The 21,735-nt window shown below is 37.6% G+C and overlaps 1 protein-coding gene and 1 long non-coding RNA gene across 4 annotated transcripts in view; one reads left to right on the forward strand and one right to left on the reverse strand.

Moving 5' to 3' along the window:
• Nucleotides 1-1,517: 1,517 nt before the first annotated feature.
• On the reverse strand, nucleotides 1,518-10,025 carry LOC129215958 (uncharacterized). Its single transcript, XR_008580146.1, has 4 exons — nucleotides 9,911-10,025; nucleotides 7,365-7,475; nucleotides 5,454-5,555; nucleotides 1,518-2,540 (listed from the first exon to the last, which is right to left on the reverse strand). It is a non-coding gene; the product is annotated as an uncharacterized LOC129215958 (long non-coding RNA).
• Nucleotides 9,387-21,735, forward strand: part of PRKCZ (protein kinase C zeta) — a 53,298-nt gene continuing 40,949 nt past the window's right edge. The window contains exons 1-4 of one of the 3 annotated variants that reach the window (XM_054850019.1): nucleotides 9,389-9,672; nucleotides 9,936-10,056; nucleotides 11,293-11,501; nucleotides 16,494-16,615. In XM_054850019.1, the coding sequence (XP_054705994.1) occupies nucleotides 11,431-11,501; nucleotides 16,494-16,615 (193 nt within the window). In that variant the 5' untranslated portion in view covers nucleotides 9,389-9,672; nucleotides 9,936-10,056; nucleotides 11,293-11,430. Of the gene's footprint in view, nucleotides 10,057-11,292; nucleotides 11,502-16,493; nucleotides 16,616-21,735 lie in introns of those variants that run through there. The other 2 variants (XM_054850020.1, XM_054850022.1) reach the window with 2 other exon arrangements.

A 21,735-nucleotide genomic window follows, 5' to 3' on the forward strand; every position in this document is an offset into this window, starting at 1 on the left:
GCTATTGGGAGTTCACTGTTCCGCAAAAAGATTGGTCCAAAAAAAGAAATCCAAATATCCCTTATTTCTGAGGTATCTGACGTCTTTAGATCACTCTAGATTTAGGACCAACCAATACATAGGCTTAATTCCACTGAACAAAAAATCCCTCTAGCCCTGTGTCCAATCTCTACCTTTTGGTATAAAGCCTGTCACAGAGTTGCTGAGTTTGTGCATGTTTTACTGAGATCAGTAATGCTCAGCACTTAAAGCATCGCTCCTTGTGTTCTCAAGTGGGGCAGAGACAGACAATATTACAGCCAAAGAAAAGTGCTTTTATATTTGTAGGTCTCGTCTGCACAAAAAAAAGTTGTAGTGATTTAACCAAATTAGTTTCACAAGCTCCTTTTGTCAGTACTGTCATTTCAGCTCACACAGAAAAGAGCACTCAAGATAATGGTAGAACTTCGTTCTGTAGATGAAGCCTATGAAATTACCATGAGGGGATTTACCAAAAATATTTTAACTTATCTTTATAGAACTGTTTAAATGCTTAATTGGGATATTTTAAGATAGTAAGGGGAAAGGTGCTCAGAAAGCTAAAGAATATTTGAAATAGGTAACAAATATTTTTCAGGCCTTGAAACTTAAGTTTTTCAACAATAATTAGCCCTGCAACTAGTCCAGATTTCACCTGAGAAGAGGATTTCTGATAGTGTCCTACAGATGCATTAAGGGAAAGGGGATGTAAACAAATATTTGTATTATGAAACTGACTGTGCATTCTTTATTTCCTGATAGCTTTTAAACAGTTTTTATATCCCTGTAGCAACCGTAAAACATTAACCAATAGAGAACAATTATCTTCCCTCCTTGGGACTTTCATAAACAAAATATTGCCTTCTATGCCTCCTTTGCATTAGGATGCAGTATTTTATTAAATAGAAAGTTAACTCTGCAGTTACATTCCTTAATTTGTTGGCTCAGTTGACTTTATTGCAAATAGATGAGGGGTTGGGGGTTTTGTTGTTGTTTTTTTAACTACTTGATGTAATAATAAATAAAGGCAAGGAAAACCAGTCTTTCAAGACCTGAGAGTCACAAGCTCCAAAGTTCATGTTCACAGGATCCGTAACTTCAGTGGAAAGACTAGCACTTAAAGAGCCAGTGGGATCAGGCTCCTACCATGTAACTAATAATACATAATACAATTATTTATTACAAAAGGTCCCAACTAATATTACAGTTCCTAGCCTACTGGGATTTTTAAGATATTTCTGAGAGATAACACTTATCCCAACAACTATAAAAACTCAACTGGCAAAGGAGTAGCAGAAATAAATTGCATATCCCTGCTGTGTAAGTAAGCAAATCAGCAAATTGGTCAGACAGAGTTGAATCCAGAATAGCTCTGGAAATTTAACAGCTGTGAAAGGAGTCCAACCTCTGGAAATGTATCCCTTTCTTTAACTCTTGCAATACTTCTATTTCACTCGATAGTTAGTTACTAACAAATACAGGTTTGCATCAGTTGCTTACTGAGCAAGTAATCTGAACAAGAGCACCGAGAATTACCTTTGCTAGCACAGATATCATCAAATTCTCAATTTTCATACATTGGGTTACCAGATGGGGTAGGGGGGACATTTTTCTTTACATTACAATAAATAATTGGCCAGTTTTAAGGGGTAGGAATGTGGAACAGGCATAGTTGAAGTAGCAAAATAATATATAGGCCATTGAGCTATTCCAGTATTACAATTACTACAGTCTTAAGATTAAATAAAGATTGAGTGGTGAAATACAGAGTAATCTGTAAAACATCTGGTATAATACTCCATCCAGACTGTTCATCCTTTATTGCTACATTTCTTTCAGAGTTAGACAAACACAAAAGATCTATTTCTGTACATCTTAAACTTACTACGCTTTCATAGATATATTTAAGATTATTCTACCCTCATCTTTCCAGGTTGTGTGTGCAACTTTTACATATGCAAGCTCATATGTGCATATATATAAAAGAAAAGAGGCATCTATATATTGTTTATAAATGATAAGGCATGTAGTATTTTAAAATTGAACCTATACTTTAATATATCATTTAATATATCAGCTGTGATTATTGTCAGATTGCCTACAATGGCGGTTCTGTGCATGCTTATTGAAGGATCCATCAGGCACTTCTTGAATGTGGAATATTTTGATCTAAGAATGCCTGTCTTTCAATCAAACTGAATGCTGGCTGGACCAATAATGAGAATTTAGGACAGCACTACTAAGTCTGGTTGAGGGAAAGCAATAAAAAGAGGATTCTTGAGGAACCGAGGTGAAAACTTGGTCCTCAGGGTTAAGTCTTGTTTGTTTAAAATTTTCACTGTTTTCTTCCATCCTCTGAAATGACAATTGCATGTCTTCAATGGTAGAAGCATCCATTTTCTTTCCTCCATAGTTTCTTTCACTGTTATCTTTCAGAAGAGGGATCATTGCTTTCTAAAAGATTAGGACCGGGTTATGCAGCAAGAAGAACGGAGCCCCTGTGATTTACAGTGTGTTGTGCGCTGGTGAACACATACAAAAGGAAAACGAGCAAAAATTATGTTTCTACAGAAACAGGTTGTTTAAATATCCTGAAAAAAATAAACACAGAAGCATAGAGGTTTGGTTTTATTTGCTTTTAAACATACATCGCCTGGGCTACCCATAGAATTCTTTATCCTGCTGGCTAATGCAGTATCAACAAAAGTGAGTTAGCTTCTGGGTGCTTCTATCTTATATAAGAAAGACAAGTAAGGGAGGTGTTGACTTAAAATAGTCTTGAAACATTATTCATTTTGTCTATTTTAACATGGGCTAGAAAAACACTAATATTCAATCCAGCAAGAAAATCTGCAAAGAATTACCATGGTGATTTCTGATGTTATGTAGGATATATGCTTTACTCCAGTTTATATAGAAATATATTAATGCCTTATTATTTTTATCCAAACTTAGTGGCATTTGGCCCAAATTCATTTCCACTGGATTAAATTATTTCACTGCCATTGATTTCAATAGAAACAATAGCTTGTCTCTTGCTTAGCAAAAAAAAAAAAAAGAGTAAGTAGGCTGAAGAGCAGCCTGCATGTCTGCACATGTTGCTGGTTTGATCTGCTAAAGATGACATTCTATGGAGATGCATTTTCATTCTAGAGTGACACAGAACCGGTTACTCACATTTCACATATATTTGGAGATAGTAGCCATCTCTCTCCATTTATCTGTTAAGTTCATAGTCTGAAATCTTAAAACCTTTGAAAGTTGACAGGTCCTAATATAGCTGAAGATCTTAAGTCACTAATTCAAGTAATAACAGGATACCTGTCTTCTTCTACTGATGTAAAACTACCGATTGCCCCCCCCCTTTTTTCTCAATAATTGTCTTTAAGAACTAGTTGTCATAATGATGTCTTAATTGAAGCATTTAGGAGAGAGAAAAGGAGAAGGATTTTTTTTTCAGTCAACCTTGTCAGAAATACACAAGTACTTTGTGGCTATAGCAGTTAAATAAAAAGTAATTTCAGCAAAGAAAAGGTAGGAAAATCTGCGAGTCCTGCCACCAAGCACTCTATACCTTTCTAGCTAAATTTGTAAGAAGAACTTTGTACATAATCTGTTCTGTGAGGAGTCCATGTAGTGCAATGATTCTTCAACAACCTTCAGCAGTAGGAACATTCCCAGTAGTTTTAGTCATTTAAGCAATGAAGGTCCTTGTTGAGTCACTTTAATTAATTACACAACTTTATGTGTTCATTGAACTATCAAAAATAAAACAGAGAGCTTTTTCTCCCTGTTTCTTACACCAGTGGAAAGGGGAGATGTAAACATTAATATAGCAACAATAGCTCCCAAACCACAAAGACAGAGTCTTCATCTCTGCTGAATTCCTCACCTGTGAAATAAAATGAACCGTAACAAATATGTATCCTTTGACCTTTGTTTCTAAAGAGATATATTTCTTTCAAAGGAAAGCCTTTTGTAAGCCAGAGATAGTGGTCTGGAGATGAGACAGATCAACTGGCAATGACAGTGAGCTAAGAGCCTCCTAGCTACGACTGATAGTTCATCTTATGCTTTTGGTCTAATAGTGCCTTTGCCTCCCACTCACATCTTAACCAGCAGACCTGGAGTGTTTCTCTCAGTAATCCGCACTTCTCCTACTCCTGGAATGAGTGCTAAGCAATAGCACCTTAAACATTAAGCTCAGTAGCCTTCACTGGGTTAAATAGCAGAGCTTTTTCCCTTTAGGATCTCGGATACATGATGATAACAGTTATCGGACAGACTTTCTAAACTAATGTATAATTAAGTCTTAAAGGTGAAGACAAAGCACTTGAACATGAAAATGTCAACAATGAACAATCTATGAGCCTGCCTGTTTTAGTCAAACACCGATCATCTGATGGTACATTGGCAAAACTAACTTTGAACTAACTTGAGGCATTCTAGCAGATTTTTACATGTATCATTAAGTTTCCTTGAAAAATTCTCTTTGTCATAATGATTCCTTAGTGAGTGTGAGTATCCCTTTCAGTCAAGATCCTTTGGTTCCTCAAACGCTGGGATTCAAGAGTATCAGTCAAAAACAACTTTGTGATCTGAGCTACAGAAAAAATAAACCTTGCTAGTCAGTAAATCTTCTTTTCTGTGATGATTGTCAATTATTTTTTATATGATATCTTGTTTCAGACCATTCTTCTGATTTTATAACCCTTTCTCCATTAAATGAACATTTTAATATGGCAAATATCCCAATGCCGATGTTGCATAAGTGCTTCATAAATATTTAAAGAGTTGCCCCACTTGTGACTTAGCTTGTTTTAATCAAAAGTACTGTTCACAAGAATAAGCCACCATATTTGTTTACTAACCCAACTGCATGAACTTCACGTGCTGAAATACAAAACATGGCTTACTGCATTCTACTAAGCAAAACCAGTCTTTTTAATGACTATACATTGGCTAAGGTTTCTTTTATGCAACCAAAACACCCAGTACCATCTTTAAATCTCTCTCCCATTGTTTGAAGCCTGGATTCACAGACTTACTTTTTTTGGAACTGTACTTTTCTTTACAATACCAACTTGTACAAGTGGAAGCACATAGTATGAATGGGTAAGCATTAGGATACTCCTTTTTTTCTTTCTTTCCGCAGCAGCTGTTGCTGGCAGAATAACAATAGGTTAATATAAAGCACAAGCACTCAAACAGATCTGTACATCAGAATGTGAAAAAGAACTGCTGAGATTATTTGCAAAAGGAGGTTGGAGCTATTTGGAAAAGTTAAAATGCTTTTCCATCAGACAAATGCATCTATCAGTAGATCAGAAAAAGGCAAATGCACAATAGGCACAAGAGTTAAAATATAATAAAATTCAATACACACAATCAGTTTCAGATGCAGTAGGTACCTTCCAAAAACATGCATTACTTACAGATTTTAGGCAGGATGAATAAAGATGACAAGATAAAATTTGTTTCCATCTCTTGGTTATGCTGAAATCCAGCTTGAAGAGAAAATGGTTCCTTCTGACATTCTTAAAAAAAACCCAAAACCAACAAAAACCAAACAAACAGGAAAAAAAAATGTACATTGTTAGTTTTTTCTCCTGGTTTTGTAGATATTTGTGCCAAAATACTAGTTACAAGTACTATATCTGCAATATCAAATTATTTTTACAGTATTCACCAAGCTAGATAACTTTTCAATCCAGAAATATTCTCATTTCCTCCTGGCTCTAGTGTATAAAATTATATTTGACAATTAGTTGTTTCTTTTGAGTGGTACATGTAGAGAAAATGCCCTGAGAGATTTTGGAATATTATTCCTTTCACCGGAAAGGTTAAAAGACACTACTTTCTTCATGTGAAGCCTGGAATAAATTATTTTGGTTTCATTCTGTGGATTCAGTGAGGTATTTAGGTACTTAATTTTTTAAATCATGCAGGACAACTTATTCTCTGAATAATGGCCCAAGACAGCACGGAATGTATATCCCTACAACGCAGTTTTCCTACGCAAATGCAGCCTGTTTCTTTCAAGATACCGACTTAAAAAGGAGATAAGGGAGCTTACTACATTCTTGTTAAAGGCACTAAACAGTTGTACTGCGCCGTCTAAGAGTTTTCAAACCCATTACGTAGCAAATGTTTTTTAGAAACTTACAAAGGAAAATACAGCTAGAAAAACCTTGCACTGGAGTGAGATTAATAGACGTTAATGCAAATATCTGATGCCTGAAGCAGTACTTTAAATTAATGCTATCATTAACCCCAAATATTTTTTTCCCTTTGAACTAATTTTTAAAGAGCAGTTCTGAACAGCCTGTAGCATTAAAATGAAGAACTAGCACTTATAAGCATTGTATATACAACTGTATTTCCCAGAGACAGTTGCCTAGGAATATCTTGCCATCTGCTGGAAATGTGCAGATATACATGCTTAAATCAATACAGCTTCAAAGTTACTGTCAGAGACAATAGTACAATGAAATAATGAAGGAGACATTAAGGTCGAAAACCAACACTCTGGATGTTCATAACTTTTAGTCAAAAAGACAATTCGATCATGAGGTAACATCAGACTGCTAGGCTGCAGCAGTTGAAATACCAACTCTAGATTCCTTAGCAAATCGCTGTTCTCCACTGCCACTGTAAATGTGTGGCACAATTGGACACTGAGGTTGAATGTGGAGCCAGATTATCACCATGGCCATATCTGTACAAACAGGAGTGACGCCACTGTAGATGAGGTGATAATAACACAAGCTAACATAGAACCTGAGATTCTGACACATTTCACTAAGAAGTCTCTGCAAATTAAGTATGTCCTCCTTAAGATAACTTACATTAGACTTCAGCAGCTCCTGGTTAATATTGACTGCTATTGATCCTGGTTGCTAATAAGCCACACTGACTTTTAAAAAAAAAACAAAACAGAAAAGCAAATCTGCATGGGTATTTCCAGCAGGAAGGAACTCTTTCTTCTTTCTTACAGAACTTAATTACCAATACTGGTAAGGAAATCACTATTAGCCCACCTCTTCAAAAAATTCTTTTCGATCATGTGACAGAGATTTGTGATTTGCCAATGCTCATCATATAAAGAAAGGAATGCAAGAATGGGAAACTCCCATTTGGTTGTTCTGGATATGATTGGACTTATTTTCAGAACAGAACTGAAATACTTGAAAAAAACCTTTTTTAAAGCTTTCTCTTTCTCAAACAGATCAGTTCATAGTCTGCTCTTCAGAGTAAAAGATCTGACAACAAGAGACAATAATAATTAAAAAAAGAACTAAAAGTTTAAATGCAATAAATATCTCATTTAAAATAAAATAAATTACCTGTAGGAATCTGTCAGCTCTTCAAATGTAAGTGTAGTGGAGAGCAATATTACAAACTTTTATTAAGCTGAGGATGGTTTAGTAGAACATAAAAGTGCAATGCACTGCCATCTAGAAAGAAAAAAGAAAAAAATCTCAGGAATACACTCAGGATTTACAGCTCTAACACAACATAAGTTGATTGTGTTTCAAAAACAATATGCCAGAAACAATCATCATACAATATGTTGTGTTTTCAAACCAGCTACAACCTTGTTAGCTAATGCACAGAGCAAAGCTGACATCCTCTCCAAAAAAAGCCATCTGCCCAGAAGTGGGAAGAATCTATTAAGAAATTCAAGTGTTTAAACAGTCTTATAATACAAGAATACAAATCAACTCAAAATAAGACTTCTAAAATAACAGCATTAGTACTAAGTGATCAACTACAACGTATCTCTGCAAGATGTAAAAGTGTTATTGTTGAGATTTTCTTCAGGCACTGAAAATGTACTTGATCTTTTGTCCTCAGTAAGTTGTGCTAGGAAAAAATAACAACAATAAAACACACAAAACCTCAAATCACAGTTTTGAAGAACTGCACTACCTTTTATCTTCCAAACTAAAAACTCAAGGAGCTGAAGTTGTTTAATTGACATGACAGGGGGATCAAAGTCTAGCTTGCCCTGAAAGAGTTGTTTGTAGACATATCTTACATAATGTTCTCCATTTTAAGCAGAGGAAATCTGGAACACATGAAGATTTAAGGGCCCATTTTGAAACTATATTGACAGTTCCCACTAAGATAAAATTAACAGTGGATACACAAATAATTCAGATTAAAGACTGATAAATGAAACCGTTTGGTGCATTTCCTTGGTGTCTGAGGAAACATCTAGACTGATGGGAATAAGACATGCCACTTTACTGCTACCTAAACTAGTAGGTAACTATTATTTCTCTGTATTTTGGAAGACTGTAGAAACACCAAAAGGCTCAGGGCTGCAGGGATACAAACTCATCAACATATACACACCCACAAACCCCTATAAAGATATTGTGAAAGTGCTAAATGGTGTCTAAAAAGAAGTTGATGTAGGTGTACAGAAGGTAATAGCAGGAGACTAAGGATCGATATTTTTTTTTTTTTCATTTTCAATGGTTTGCTCAACTTGTTGGATGCTCAACTCCAGGTAGTCAAAAAAAAATCTAATAGTTGTGACACCTTGGTTTGGTTTATTTTTCAAATGTGGTGGGTTACAGCTGCCCAATGACAGATATAAATAGATCAACAAAAGCCCCAAGGCAAACCTTTTGCTTGGATAGCTTATTTGCTTGGAAAATCGTTTTAAGATATACAAGGAAAATAGCTGTTTGACCAGTATAAGCAGCATTTCCACTAGGGGACTCCCTGAGTTAACTATCCTACGCCTTCATCTGAAGAACAGGCGTTTACACAGGAGACGGCTTTGCTTCAATCACAGCTGATTCACAGTTTGAAATCAAAAGATCAAAGTTTCGTTAGAAAAAAAAAATCCAGCAAAAACAACTTTATAAAGCTAAGGGCATTAATAATTTCACAGACTTGCTCTTGTGAAATTGTGGTTAATTCAACAACACTGCTACAACATACTCTGTTTTTTTTCTCTCTTCCCTCTGATCTGGCCACTCTGAAGTCTAATATTGTTTATCTTTGTTATTTTATTTTCTCTTTATTATCTTGGCCGCGGTTTTCCTGCTTTAACAGTTTTGAACGAAACCTTTTATGGTTGGATGCTACCTTTACACTCACTGGGAGATTATTCTCCTGTGGAAGTGAGCTTTCCCAGGAAACAATTCTGACAGATTCGGGTATGGCACCAGGCCATTGGGTCGGGGTGTGTGTGTGTGTGTGTACTGGCAGTGTATTTGTTTTGGGGGAGTGGGGGTTTTTTGCTTTTTTTGTTTGTTTGTTTGTTTTGTTTGAGGGTGGGGTGGTGGGGTTTTTTGGAGAGGCAGCGAGCGAGAAAAGACCCCGTCCTCCGCCAGGCCACCCCGCAGGACTCCCGGGACGGCAGCCGCCGCTGCTCCCGGGCTCCGCTCCGCCCCTCACCTCAGCACCGCCCCGGCCCAGCCCTGCGGCGGCCCCGCGGCCCCTGTCGCGCGCCCGGTGCGGGCCACCGCTCGCAGGGGAGCCCAGGGGAGATCGCCGCTGCCACCCAAGCTACCCTGCTCCTCCCGCCGAGGCCACACCGGGGAGCCAGAGGCCTGCGGCAGTCGGGACAAGTCACTACCTCTCCAGAGGGCTCCGAGGAGGGCAGAAGCTTAAGCTCGCTGCCCCCACAGCGCGGTAACGGTCGCACCCTCCTCTCTTCTCAGGCTTGGGGCCTCCCTCCGCCACGGCGCTACCGCGTCTCGGAGCGCGGAGGCGCTGCACAGGCATGGCAAGGCACCGAAACTCTCCGGTGGGGCCAAGGCGAATGGCGGCAGCAGCCCCGCTCGGACAGAGAGGCGGGCGGCCTGTCAGTGCCCTCCGCACCTGTCACCTCACCCGTAACCCGCCACCCTCACGGCAGCGGCGGGCTTACCGCTTGCTTTTCTGATTGGCTGCAGGTGTTCCCTACCGCTTCCTCGCTCGCTTTTGATTGGCTGAAATCCTCCTACTGCCCAGGTAACGGTTCCCGGCCTATGATTGGTCGTTGGTGGGCGGGATCCTGTTGGAGATTGGCTCCAGGTGAGTCGGAGCATGCTATTGGCTGACAGGTAGTGTAGGTGGTGTTCTATTGGCTGTGAGCGCTAACCTTCTTAGTCCGCCATGTTCGGTGCTGTGGCGCCGTTGCTACTAGAGCTGGCGCGAGGGGGGTGGTAAGGAGGGTCGGTGGCTGAGGGGGGAACCGGCGGCCTCTGCCGCTGCGCTCTGTCTTTCCTGCCGAACGCTGCTGCCGTTCTTCTCCGGGGACCCGGCCAGCAGGGAGGGCGGCGGGGAGTCGAAGTCCGATTCTAAACTTCTTCGCGGGACTTTGAGCAACTTCAGGCCGTGGAGGTGTAGCTCAGCATGCGGGCCCCGGGCAGGGAGCGTCCCCTCAGGTCTTGGGCGTCCGCTGCTCTCTGAGGGGTCGCCGAGTAGGCGGGAAGCGGGACCCGTGGGCCCCCGGTCTCTGGGGTGGGACCTCCCTCGGTCGGAGCAGGTAGGAGGAAGGGGCAGTCCCAGAGGCGAAGTCCCGCAGGGTGGGGAGGCCAGGAAGGGCGCGCTCAGCCCGCTGTCCCCACCGTCCCGGCACGGAGCGCGGCCGCAGCCAGCGAAGTACCGGTGCGACCTTGTCCCGGGCGACAGTGTCGCCTCCCTGCCGCTCCCCACTGGCGTTGTGTCTCCGGACAGGAAGGGGCTGCGTGTTCCTCCTAACCCCGCGGGAGAGGGAAGGTCGGGAGGGGAATTCTGGAGTCTCTCCCTGGTACCTGTGGCCCTGCTTTCCCTGGACAGTGGGATTAGGGAGCTGTCCGAATGTATGTATAAGGAAGGTGGTAGTAATTTTGAATAAACAGGATGTTTTTCAGTCTCCAATCATAAAGGTAACTTAAATTGTCCCTTAGAGTTCCTCTTCTGTTTTTTTTTTTTTGGTAAATTTGTCACCAACATTACTTGTTAGCAGTCTTTCACGTATATAAAAACTATTTTGAATTAAAATACTCTCTAGAAGAAAAGAGCCAGAAGCTGTGTTGATGAGTAAGTAAAGATTTCTCTGAAGTAAACTTCCTCAAACTCTTGGGATATTTCTGTGAAACTAAATTATACAGGGTATTTTTAACTGATCTCATTCAATTTCTGTGCGGGTCAGTGGTCCTGTGAACATTCCTTTTGATTTCTTGCTGTTCTGTGTAAAGCTATTTGTGTTTATAAAATTTGGCACAACTCATTTGTTTAGTAGAGTGTGTGTATATTCATCTGTATTCTGGTTTTCTCTCTATGCAGCTGGATTGAAAATCATCTGGAGGAGAAACGCACATTTAGCATATGAAGCTGTTCACTTCAGAATTAAATGAGTTATATGTCTTGAATGAATTTATTTCTATATATTTATAACTTCATTTAGCCTGTTAAATACAGACCATGCCTAGCAGAATGGGCTCAAAAATTGATTTGAACAAAGACTTCATCAGAGTAAAAACACACTATAGTGGGTAAGTCAGTATGTTCTCTCCTCTGTACTGTGTCCTGTCTAACTTTGAAACATACTGAGCAGGAGTTCATAGTCTGACCTAGTGATAGAGTAACCAGGGTGTTGGTGGGTTTGTAGTTAATGTCAGATCAGGTAGGTAAACTTCTGGGCCATTAAAATACCATTCAGACTCACCTGCACCATGCTGATTGTGGAAAACAGTTGATAATTTATTCTACTCTCGGATTGGCTGGAAATGTGCAAAACAAGCATATACTTATTCTGGGTTGGTGGGTTATTGATTTCTGTTTTGTTAGAAGTGTTTGTGGCTGCAGACAGGTATAGATCCATCTCTTGTATCCAGATGCAGTTATTACATTTTCTATCTACTTTTATTATAAAGATATGATAAATCGCACATAATGAAGTAAGTTACAAGTTACTGCTGAAATTAGTAGGAGACTATGAAGAACAGGTTGCTACTTACAGATGTCAGTTTGTGACTGTGTGCCCCCAGGACAAAACACGTAATGGTGAATGAGTCCTCTTCCAGTGAGGGTTTTTAGATACTATTTTAACTTACAGCACTTTCTGGCTTGGAAAATTGGAGGAGGTGTTTCTTTGTGGATAGATACATAGGTCTTTAAATAAGTGGGTGCCATTGGTTTTGTTGGGTTTTGTTTGTTTTATAGAAATTCTAGGAGGAATTATTATTGGAATTACTTGGGTAAATATGAAAAATGAGGGAATTTTACTTAGATTGCAAGTTAGCAGTAAATTTAGATGAACCTGTGCAAGCTGCTTGAAGACTCAATTACAAGTGATTAAAACGAAATAAATCAAACTCACACTCTGAGTGTTTATTCACAACAGGAAAACAGAAAGTAAACTCTTACATAGCTTGCCCTTTAATTTTTGATAGCTGGTTTCCCTGCTCCCCTACCAGTAATTTGACTATTGCAGCTTGAAGGGCAATGAGATGTTAACGCAGCTGCTTCAGTTATCTTCACAATGCTTATTTTTGCAGCTCTGATTTAAGACAATAATAAGAAAGTCATGATCCTTTATGACTTCAGTCAGTTGTCAGGAAGATTTTATTGACTTCACTGTGAAATTTGTTTTTTCAGACATGTTTAACCGAATTGATTTGCTTGTTGCTTTGGTCTCTCCTGTCTTCCTCCAAGCCCTAACTTTAAGTCATTTGAAGAGTTAAATATGGGGCCCAAGTAAATCCTTAGACTTGAAGTATGTAGATTGAACTTACTGGCACTTAATAAGAGACCTGAGTCATCTTTTCTGATGTTTTACTGTTAAATAAGTAAAATGTTGCTGCTACTGTGGTTGTTCTTACACTGTGGTGTAGAAAAATGTTATTTTGAATTAAATATAATGTAATTATGAAAGTCATTCCACCAAATTCTATTGAAAACAAAATGCTTTCCTGTTAAACTTATCTACCAGGTCAGTGCCAAGTAGTTTGAGATCCTGAGTTTAGAATTCTAGAGCAATTGTATTTATTTGGTAAATGCCACTTTTCTCATAAATCAGTATAGTAATGTATTTGTTTTTACTTTAGCTGGCTTCAGTTTCTAGCTTTTAGTGGTGAGAATTCATGTCAAAACTTATGTCTTAAATACTGACACTTGCTACTTGAAGTAATAATTACAAGAAATCCATGTACGGAAGTAAATGGGACTGCATGCTGTGGTTCATTGTTTCTGCTGCTCAGTAATTTCTGAAATGCATTCATAATGGTTAATGCGGATCAATTGGGTTTTGTTACTATTAATCTGCGTTGTGGTTTTGTTTTGGTTATTTAATAGATGCATGTAAACTGCTTTATGAACTCTGGGTGAAAGATGTGTACCATATATTTGTCATCGCTAATAATTATTTTCTGCTCCATAGTTTTGTCTTACACCTCTGAAATGTCATACATAGGCTTAGGTTGAAGAGCATCTGAATTTCAAATACGTGTGTGTTGTTCTTCTGAGATGCGTGGATATGCATGCTTCTCTGAAACAGCCATAGGAGAGCTGCCTTAGCTCTGTAAAGGAAGGCGATATAGACGCAAATAGAACTTACTGTAAACAATTTGGGATAGCTTGCTGGTAAATAGTGTTTATATAAAGTGAAAGGGGTAAAACTTGACTGCACAGAAATGGAGAAGGTGATAATATTTGTGTCGCTCTTAGAGTTCATGTGTAATTATTATGATGTTTTACAATAAACTACTGTAGTTTCTCCTGCAACACTATATTCAGTAATTTCCATTTGCTGTGAAGTCTTTTTCCTTTCAGTTGTTTGGTTTTGGTATATCACTGGAGTTCTCTCACTGTGATGTTAGCTTGTTTAATGCTATTATCACTTGAGAGGGACCAACTAATCTGTCAATTTACAAAACAAGAGTTCCAAACTCAGTGAATTTTGGTTTTGTTCTACTGCTCAAATTCTGTGAGTAAGAGCTGACTATTTTTGGCATTATAGACTGTGTAACTGATTAACTTGGTATTGCCATTAAAGTACTACACTCATCTTTTGAAAAAATTTGACAAACTACAGGAAATTATTTATGCTGGACAACTTCAGAATTAAGGATGAGTTCATTCCGGTAGCTGTAAAAAATAAAATAATAATACAATATATCATTTTGAAATCCCAGTTAAAATCTAAGCATGAGGAAGTTCTAAAACATGTGAATGTTGAGTCTATCTCTGTGGAGTCCTAGTATCTCAGGTATTTGTGTTTCTGGGTGTGGCAAAGTTCCTAACATAGCATAGTATAAATAACTGCATAAGTAGATTGCAAAAGAAAGTAAACTTGTGTAATTCTTATTTCATTATTTCAGTTCCTTAGTTTATCTGGTTTATACCTGGTTACTTGAAATCAGTTCATGTAAATAGATGCAGTATTATTTGCTATGCGTTACCCTGGTTCTAAATGGTGACACATTTAATCTATCCATGTGAATAATTCTCTTGCTGTAGCTGCTCATACATAACTTACTGGTCATTAGTTCTTCATACTACTTTGTAGCATCCAGTTTTAGATAACTAACAAAGTGTCCCATGGGTTTCTTCAGTGTTAAACACTGAATGATTTCCATTTATCTGTACCCCAGTTGCATAATGTAGCTATACAGACATTAAGATTAAACACAGTAAAGCTCAAAGGAACATGGATATCATTGAGATAATAATTTGAATAAATCTCATAATGTTTGCATCTGTGATAGGTGCTATTTAGCATACTCCAGCTGTGCTGTTTTGTCCAATATGAAGTTTATTAATGTACATGTAGAATGGCAGTGCCATCTGTTACAATAATTTTAACAATTTAAGGCTGATTAGCATTTGTCAGCTTTAGTTGGAGTTTGTAGTGTGCATAGTAGAGCGTTGTCTTACTGCGTAGTTTCAGTTTTTTAATAGTATTTAGATACTTGTGAAAGCATGATTGTCCATCGTTACCACAGATCTATAGCTCCTTGATTCCATGAGTAGTTTCTAGTGGCAGTGCATTAATGAGCTGCATTTGTTAGTGACCTTGTCTTCGTGCAAGACATTGCACCAGACCTCAGATACTGCTTTGAGAACTGGTTTGGTCTCTTACTTTCATAAGTGCATAAAATAGAACTTTTTTGAGAGGGGGATGTTCTTAAATTCAGCCTCACCTGACAGCTCTCAGTATTGTACAATAATATGGTTTTACAAGTTGGCAGTTAGTGTATGTATTTCTTTTTCCATTGTTATTGTGAAGAATTATTTAGTTGCTGTTCTTTGAGAAATCTACAAATTGTAGATTAAAGGTACACTTGAAAAGGTAGCAGGGCTTTTAATCTGAATTTGAAACTTAGTACAGTTCTTTAATTGTTTTAGAGCTTTGCTTACTGTAATTATTCTCAGCAAAGGCAAAATGCAAAGTTATTTGTGTGTTTCATTTAAAATTCATAGAATTTAAGATTTTTGGTTCAGTGTAGTACCTTTCAGCTTCTGGTTGAAAGACATAAGTAGACAAAATATGTAATATGACATGTTTTCTAAAATGACTTGTCACACAGTATGAAAACAGTAAAACTATCTCACTCATGTTGAGAAACTTCTGGTATATTTACTATATTAAACCAAGAGCAGAAAGAATTACACATGCCAGTAGACATTAACTATGAAACTGTTTCCTAATTATCCCCTAAAAGGTTTTGAAAGCACTGAGATGACTTAGGTACATCTCTCTCTTCCTGAACTTGTTTAATCAGTTGATTTCCTTGAGTCTGTCATTTGAAAAATACTTAGAAAACAGGAGAAGGTCTAGTTTGTATACTTAGATTTGTTTTGCGTAATCTTTTTCTTTATTTTTGTCCTGCTTTGGCAGTACTGTGTGGGCTTTCATTGTATCAAGAGTTATTCTCACAAATGCCTGAGCATACTGTATGGTTTCCATTAGCAGAGTTCAATATTGGGTTCATGTTCTCAAAACACTATAAAGGTAGAGAACAAGAATGCAGAATATGAGTAAGATTTTATCTGAATTTTCTCGTAATGATATCTTTTGAGAATTCACCTAATCAAAGCTTTTTTTCTAACTATGTAGCAGATGTGAGGAAAAAACCCCTACATTTTAAAAGGATTTTACAGTAATTAAGATTCTATCTATCTCCTGATGGAAGAAGTATCGGGATAAAATTCTAATTCTTATAAAAATCTTACTTTTTTTAACATCACTTCAAACACTGATAGTTATAAGAAGGGAACTTGACTCGCCCAAGTAAACATGCATTAAAGATAGATCATTAACACAGTTAATTCCTCCATATTAAGGTATTTTTAAAAAGTTAAACACTGAGAGGTAGTCTTAGTGGCTTTTGGCAACTAATTTATGTTAGTGGGAGCATTTTATATGAAGAATGCTGATTCTGTAAATACGATTTTGCAGCTTAGAGTCCATAGATGGAATTGTTGGAATATGCAGGCTAATGCAGATATTTTCTGACCAAAGCTTATGATTTCATCTTATGCAGGGATATTTTGATAACAAACTTGGATGCATCAATGAGCTATGATGAACTTTGTGATGAAGTGCATGAGATGTGTAATTTACAACAGGAACAGCCAATTACCCTCAAGTGGATTGATGATGAAGGTATTGTACTCAAATACTACTTAGGCATTCTTGGGTTTATTGTTCAGTGTGGTAGAAAGAAGGGGCATTGAGGAAACCAGTATAAACAAATTTTGTATTGTGGAGTTACTTTTCGTTTCTAAATACCAAAGTACGTAACCTTGTTTTATAAAGCAGGGCTCAGAAATGAGTCAAAACATCAAGGTTGTACTGCATTTGAATTCACTTCTGTAGAATTTTAATATTTTACTATTCTGTACTTCTATGCTGAATGCAAAGTTTGTTTTAATTTCAGACTTTCATAGGCCTATTTCGTACCCCTCAAAATTCTCAATTTCAAATTTTTGGCAAGATCACTTTTTGAAGTTTTTAACCCTGTCAGCTTCCAAAATGTCATGGGCGTTTGTCTTCTGAATTGTGATTTGTCTCTTGAATGAGTGTGTTTCTGAGAAGCAATGCAATTGTAATATCAGAAGACTGTTTTTAACTCTTCTAGGATTTTTGTATTTTGTGCAAGTTAGGTGCTAAGAATTCCAGTAATGATAATTGATTTTCTTTTTCTGTGGTGGTTGTCCCTGGCAACTGCATGGTTGTCACTGATTGTGGTGTTCATTATATTAATGGCTAACATACCCTGTTCAAGAACTAGAGAGTAAATGTCTATATTTAAGGGAGCATTCTACAAAATTGGTTGTTAATACCCAAACATGAAATAAAGGTGACTTGAACTTGGTTTTGTGTTTTTTCCACTTGACTCATAATTCAGAGAACCATTTTTCAAAGATAATAGGCACTAAATAAAAAATTAACTAGAAATAAGTTTTTTCCCTGTTGTGGTGGGGGGAAAAATGCCCAGTGTACCTAAAGTCAGTCATGTCCAGAAAAAGAAAATGGGATGTGTGTATACATATGTGGGAAAAATAATGTAAACTTTTATTTTAATGGAATGTGGAGTTGATAAAATCCTGTAAAAATGATTTGTTGTGAAAGTCTCTGCTTATGCTGTTCCTGCAGGAAAGGCTGATGTTGCCAGGTGTCATTGTTCTAAGTTATCTTCAGATGTAACACAGTTTATCATTATTCTTGCACAAATAGTTGTATGTGAGAAACTTGCTTTTCCTTACCCTTCCCGTAGGCTCTGAAATACTGGCATGATGTGAGATGGGTTTGTATATTTCTGCTGCAAAATATGGTAGTTCTCTGCAGCCTTAAGTTAGAGCCTTCTGGTTGTTGTGAGTAGTAGTGAATGGAGGTACTTGCCACTGAGGGCCTCTGCTACTTTTTTTGCTTCCTTTTGGAATGTACGTGTCTGCTTATGATTTAACGGGAGTGTAGTGCATCTGTAACTCATGATGGGCAGAACTCTTGACAGTAGGTTGAGAACAGCTACCATGCAATTATACAACTGCACAGGTGCTTGGTTATTTCCTGTTGCACCTCACCAAAGCCATGGTCTGCAGCAGAACTCCTAGAACTGAATGCAGAAAGATGAAAAAAATACTAAATTGGTTTGGCTAATGTTTGTAATTGTGTTTTTTAATAATAGTCTATACTTCTCTCTTAGCTGAGTAGCATCATTTGATGGATGCATGGAATTTCAAAATAACAATTGAGGAAGGAGGTAGCTTGTACTCAAAGAAAGATTCAATCCTTTTAAGATACCAAGGAGTAGTATCAATTACTTCAAAATTTTACTCTTTATCTTCTCATTACCAAGACAGAGGCAACTGTACTAACTTCAGTTTCCTAACCCTCAGTTTCATGGCAGTCTAATAAAAGGTAACCTGATCAGAAATGTACGGAGAATTACATTGCATGTGCTTAGCTATTTGAACTGCATGACTGCTAATAAAAGGAGGATTATTGTAGGAAAGAACCAAACCAAAAAACAGTTAACAGTAATCATGTCTTAAAATCCTCCAACTGGGAACTCATGAGGGTTTCTTATCTGTTGCATTGGCTTTCTGAGGTTTACTTAAAAGAAATTCGTTAGTTGCAGTTCTAATAACATTTTCTTCTAGTCTTGGTCAAATATATACCTGAGCAACCCTTTTTCTAATTCCCAATTCTAAGTTGTTAAGTTTCAACCAGTCTGCTGGTTTGGCCGCCCTCAATCCTCGCATGTTTTATGAGTTATCCTATTTCTGCATATGAGTGAATGTTTCCACTTAGTGCCCCATGTAATTTAAGTTCCTTTGACTGCACAATCAGATGTTCTCTTTGAACTAACTTAAAGCAAACAATTGCTGATGACTTAATGAGTAAAGAAAACCTACCGAAGAGCTGAAGAAAATGTATTTTCTGTTGGGCTTTTTTAGTGTTTCTCTGTTTTTGACAAGATCAAAAATGTTTGCACTATGAATAACTCATAATAAAATCCCATAAACATGCAAGGAATATGAATTGTTGCTTTGCAGTACAAATAATTTTGTCTTTCATGTTGCATTATTGCAGCATTTATAGATCATCAAGAGCACTGGCCTTCAAAGAAGGGTAGATGCACCCTGGGGTGTATCTTTTTTTAAAAAATAAGAATAGTCTTTAAAAATAAGAAATTAAACTTTTCTTGATTTTAATATATGGATTGACACTGGTGTCATCACTTGGTACATGCAGTGGGCAAGGTGTGCTGTGGGAAGAGTGGGTATTTGACAAAGTTGCAGGTATTGAGAGTGACACCCTCACTCATTTGCTCGCTTCCAGTGCATTGTGACGTACTGCAGTTTACGTGTGTCTGGCTAAGTGGATTTATGGATTAATTATCTAGTTTTAACTAAAATAACCCTCACAAGGTAACGCTAATAATGTGAGCACAAGCAGACAACAAGAAAATGGTGGAGCTGACGTTTCTGCTACTCCTAAGTATGAACTGTCAGCCATGCTACAGGATAGAACGAACTATCTAATTGGATCTGACAAGAAGTTGGTCAAAAAGATTCAGAATTATCAACAACAGTATTTGAAATATGTATTTACATACACTATTTTTAATGATGAACCCCACCCTAAATGTATGTTGTGTTTTGAAGTAATAGCTAATGATAGTATGAAGCCATCATGGTTGGAAGACATTTGAAAACTTAAGTATCCAGAACAAGACAAGCTCTACCTCTTTTTTTTTTTCCACTGATGTTTTAATTCTTGTAGTACCAAATTTAGTACTTTACAAAATTTTACTGAACTTCATGTTAGATTTTTAGAAGCCAGTTTTGAGGCTTCTTACTTAATAGCAGAAGACAAAAAGCCACGTGCCATTGGGGAAACACTTGTTCTTCCTCAATGGTGAAAAATGGCTGGAATAATATACAGAAAATAAGATGGGGACAAACCGAAATGCATTCCTTTTGTCAGAAAATACTGTTGGAAGATGCATAGACGATATTGCTGAAGGTTTGAAGAAGTAAGTATTAAACTATGCGGAGCGGGAAGTCTGCTGTATGGTTGGATGAAAGTACAGATGTTTCTAGCATGTTTCAACTTATGGTATTTGCTAGATTCTGTTTCAATAATGAGATATGTGAAGATGTATTTTTTATGAGTCGTTGAAGGAAAAAAAGATGTACCAGAAAAGATACAACCTCAACACAGTAAATGACTTTAATAAAAACAATGTGTTTTGGAAAAACTGTGTAAGTTTCCACTGACAGAGAGACTGATTTGACTGGAATGAAAAAAGGATTCTGGGGTAAGGTTACAGAGAGAGCACTGCACATGAAATTCATCCACTGCATCATTTGTAGGCAAGCAATTGCAGCAAAGGAATTGGAAGTGCACAGAGCGCTACAGGATGTCATCAGTGTGATTAATTTTATAAACCCAAGAGCTTTAGCTAGTACAGTGTTTACAATACTTCATACTAAGTTGGAGGGTGACCACAAAACTTTTGTACCTACCAGAGGTTAGGTGGTTATCTTGCAGCAAAGTGCTTAAGAGTTGTTAAAATGAAAGATGAGTTAGAATTTTTTTCTTTTACAAAAAGTGTTCCAAATATGTGGATACTAGCTGTGTTGACAAGTGGCTGTCAGTAGTATGCTACCTAGCAGTTATTTTCTAAAAAATAAACACTTAATCCTAATGACTGACAAAGTAACTGCTTTCGTAAAGGAACCTGTGCGATATGGAGAGAGCATTTTGAAAATGGATATTTGGAGATATTTCTGTTGTTCCATCTGTACACTTAAACTTGGAAACAGTTTTCTAACCTGTTAAAAACTGTTCCAAACAGGTTCAGTGGGTTTTAAACCCTTTAGTTAAACTAACACTTTTAGATAAGTTTGCAAGAAAAGCTGATTGACATCAGAGATGATGTAAATTTACTAACTGAATGCCACAAAATCTTTGCGTAAATGGTGGATGGGATTGAAGAATGAGTGTTATGATTTAGTAAGCACAGCCAATGATGCCTTCTTTCATTTGGATCTATGTATCGTTGGGGTATCTTTTTTTAGCTATGACACCATTAAAACCAAGTATTGAAGTAAACTGAGCTTAGAACCAGACCTTGGAATTGCTGTGTCGTAAAATGTTAAACCAAGATTTTCAAAAGTCATGAAGCGTGTTCAGTCACGTAGCTCTCACTAAAAATATCTTGAATTTTTTAATATTTTGAGGTAAGTTTTTATAACACTAATAAAGGTATTTACAATTTTTTGTTTATCTCATTCTTTTAAATTTTCTATTTTTATGTATGTTTTTATAATATATACTTTATAAATATACATGTTGGGGGCTGTGGCTTAAACCCAGCTGGCAACTAAGCACCACATAGTTGCTTATTCACTCTCACCCAGCAGGACGGGAGAGAATCAGGAGAATAAAAGTGAGAACTCACGGGTTAAGATAAAGACAGTTTAATAGGTAAAACAAAAGCCGTGCACACAAGCAAAGCAAAACAAGGAATTCATTCACTGCTTCCCACGGGCAGGCAGGTGTTCAGCCATCTTCAGGAAAGCAGGGCTCCACCATGCATTACAGTTACTTGGGAAGACAAATGCCATCGCTGTGAGCGTGGTCCCCTCTTTCCTTCTTCCCCCAGCTCTTTATTGCTGGGCATGACATCATTGGTGTGGAGTATCCCTTTGGTCACTGGTGTCAGCTGTCCTGGCTGTGTCCCCTCCCAACCTTTTGTGTACCCCTAGACT

This window comes from Grus americana, chromosome 21 (genome assembly GCF_028858705.1).
Source record: "Grus americana isolate bGruAme1 chromosome 21, bGruAme1.mat, whole genome shotgun sequence".
Lineage (NCBI taxonomy): Eukaryota > Metazoa > Chordata > Aves > Gruiformes > Gruidae > Grus > Grus americana.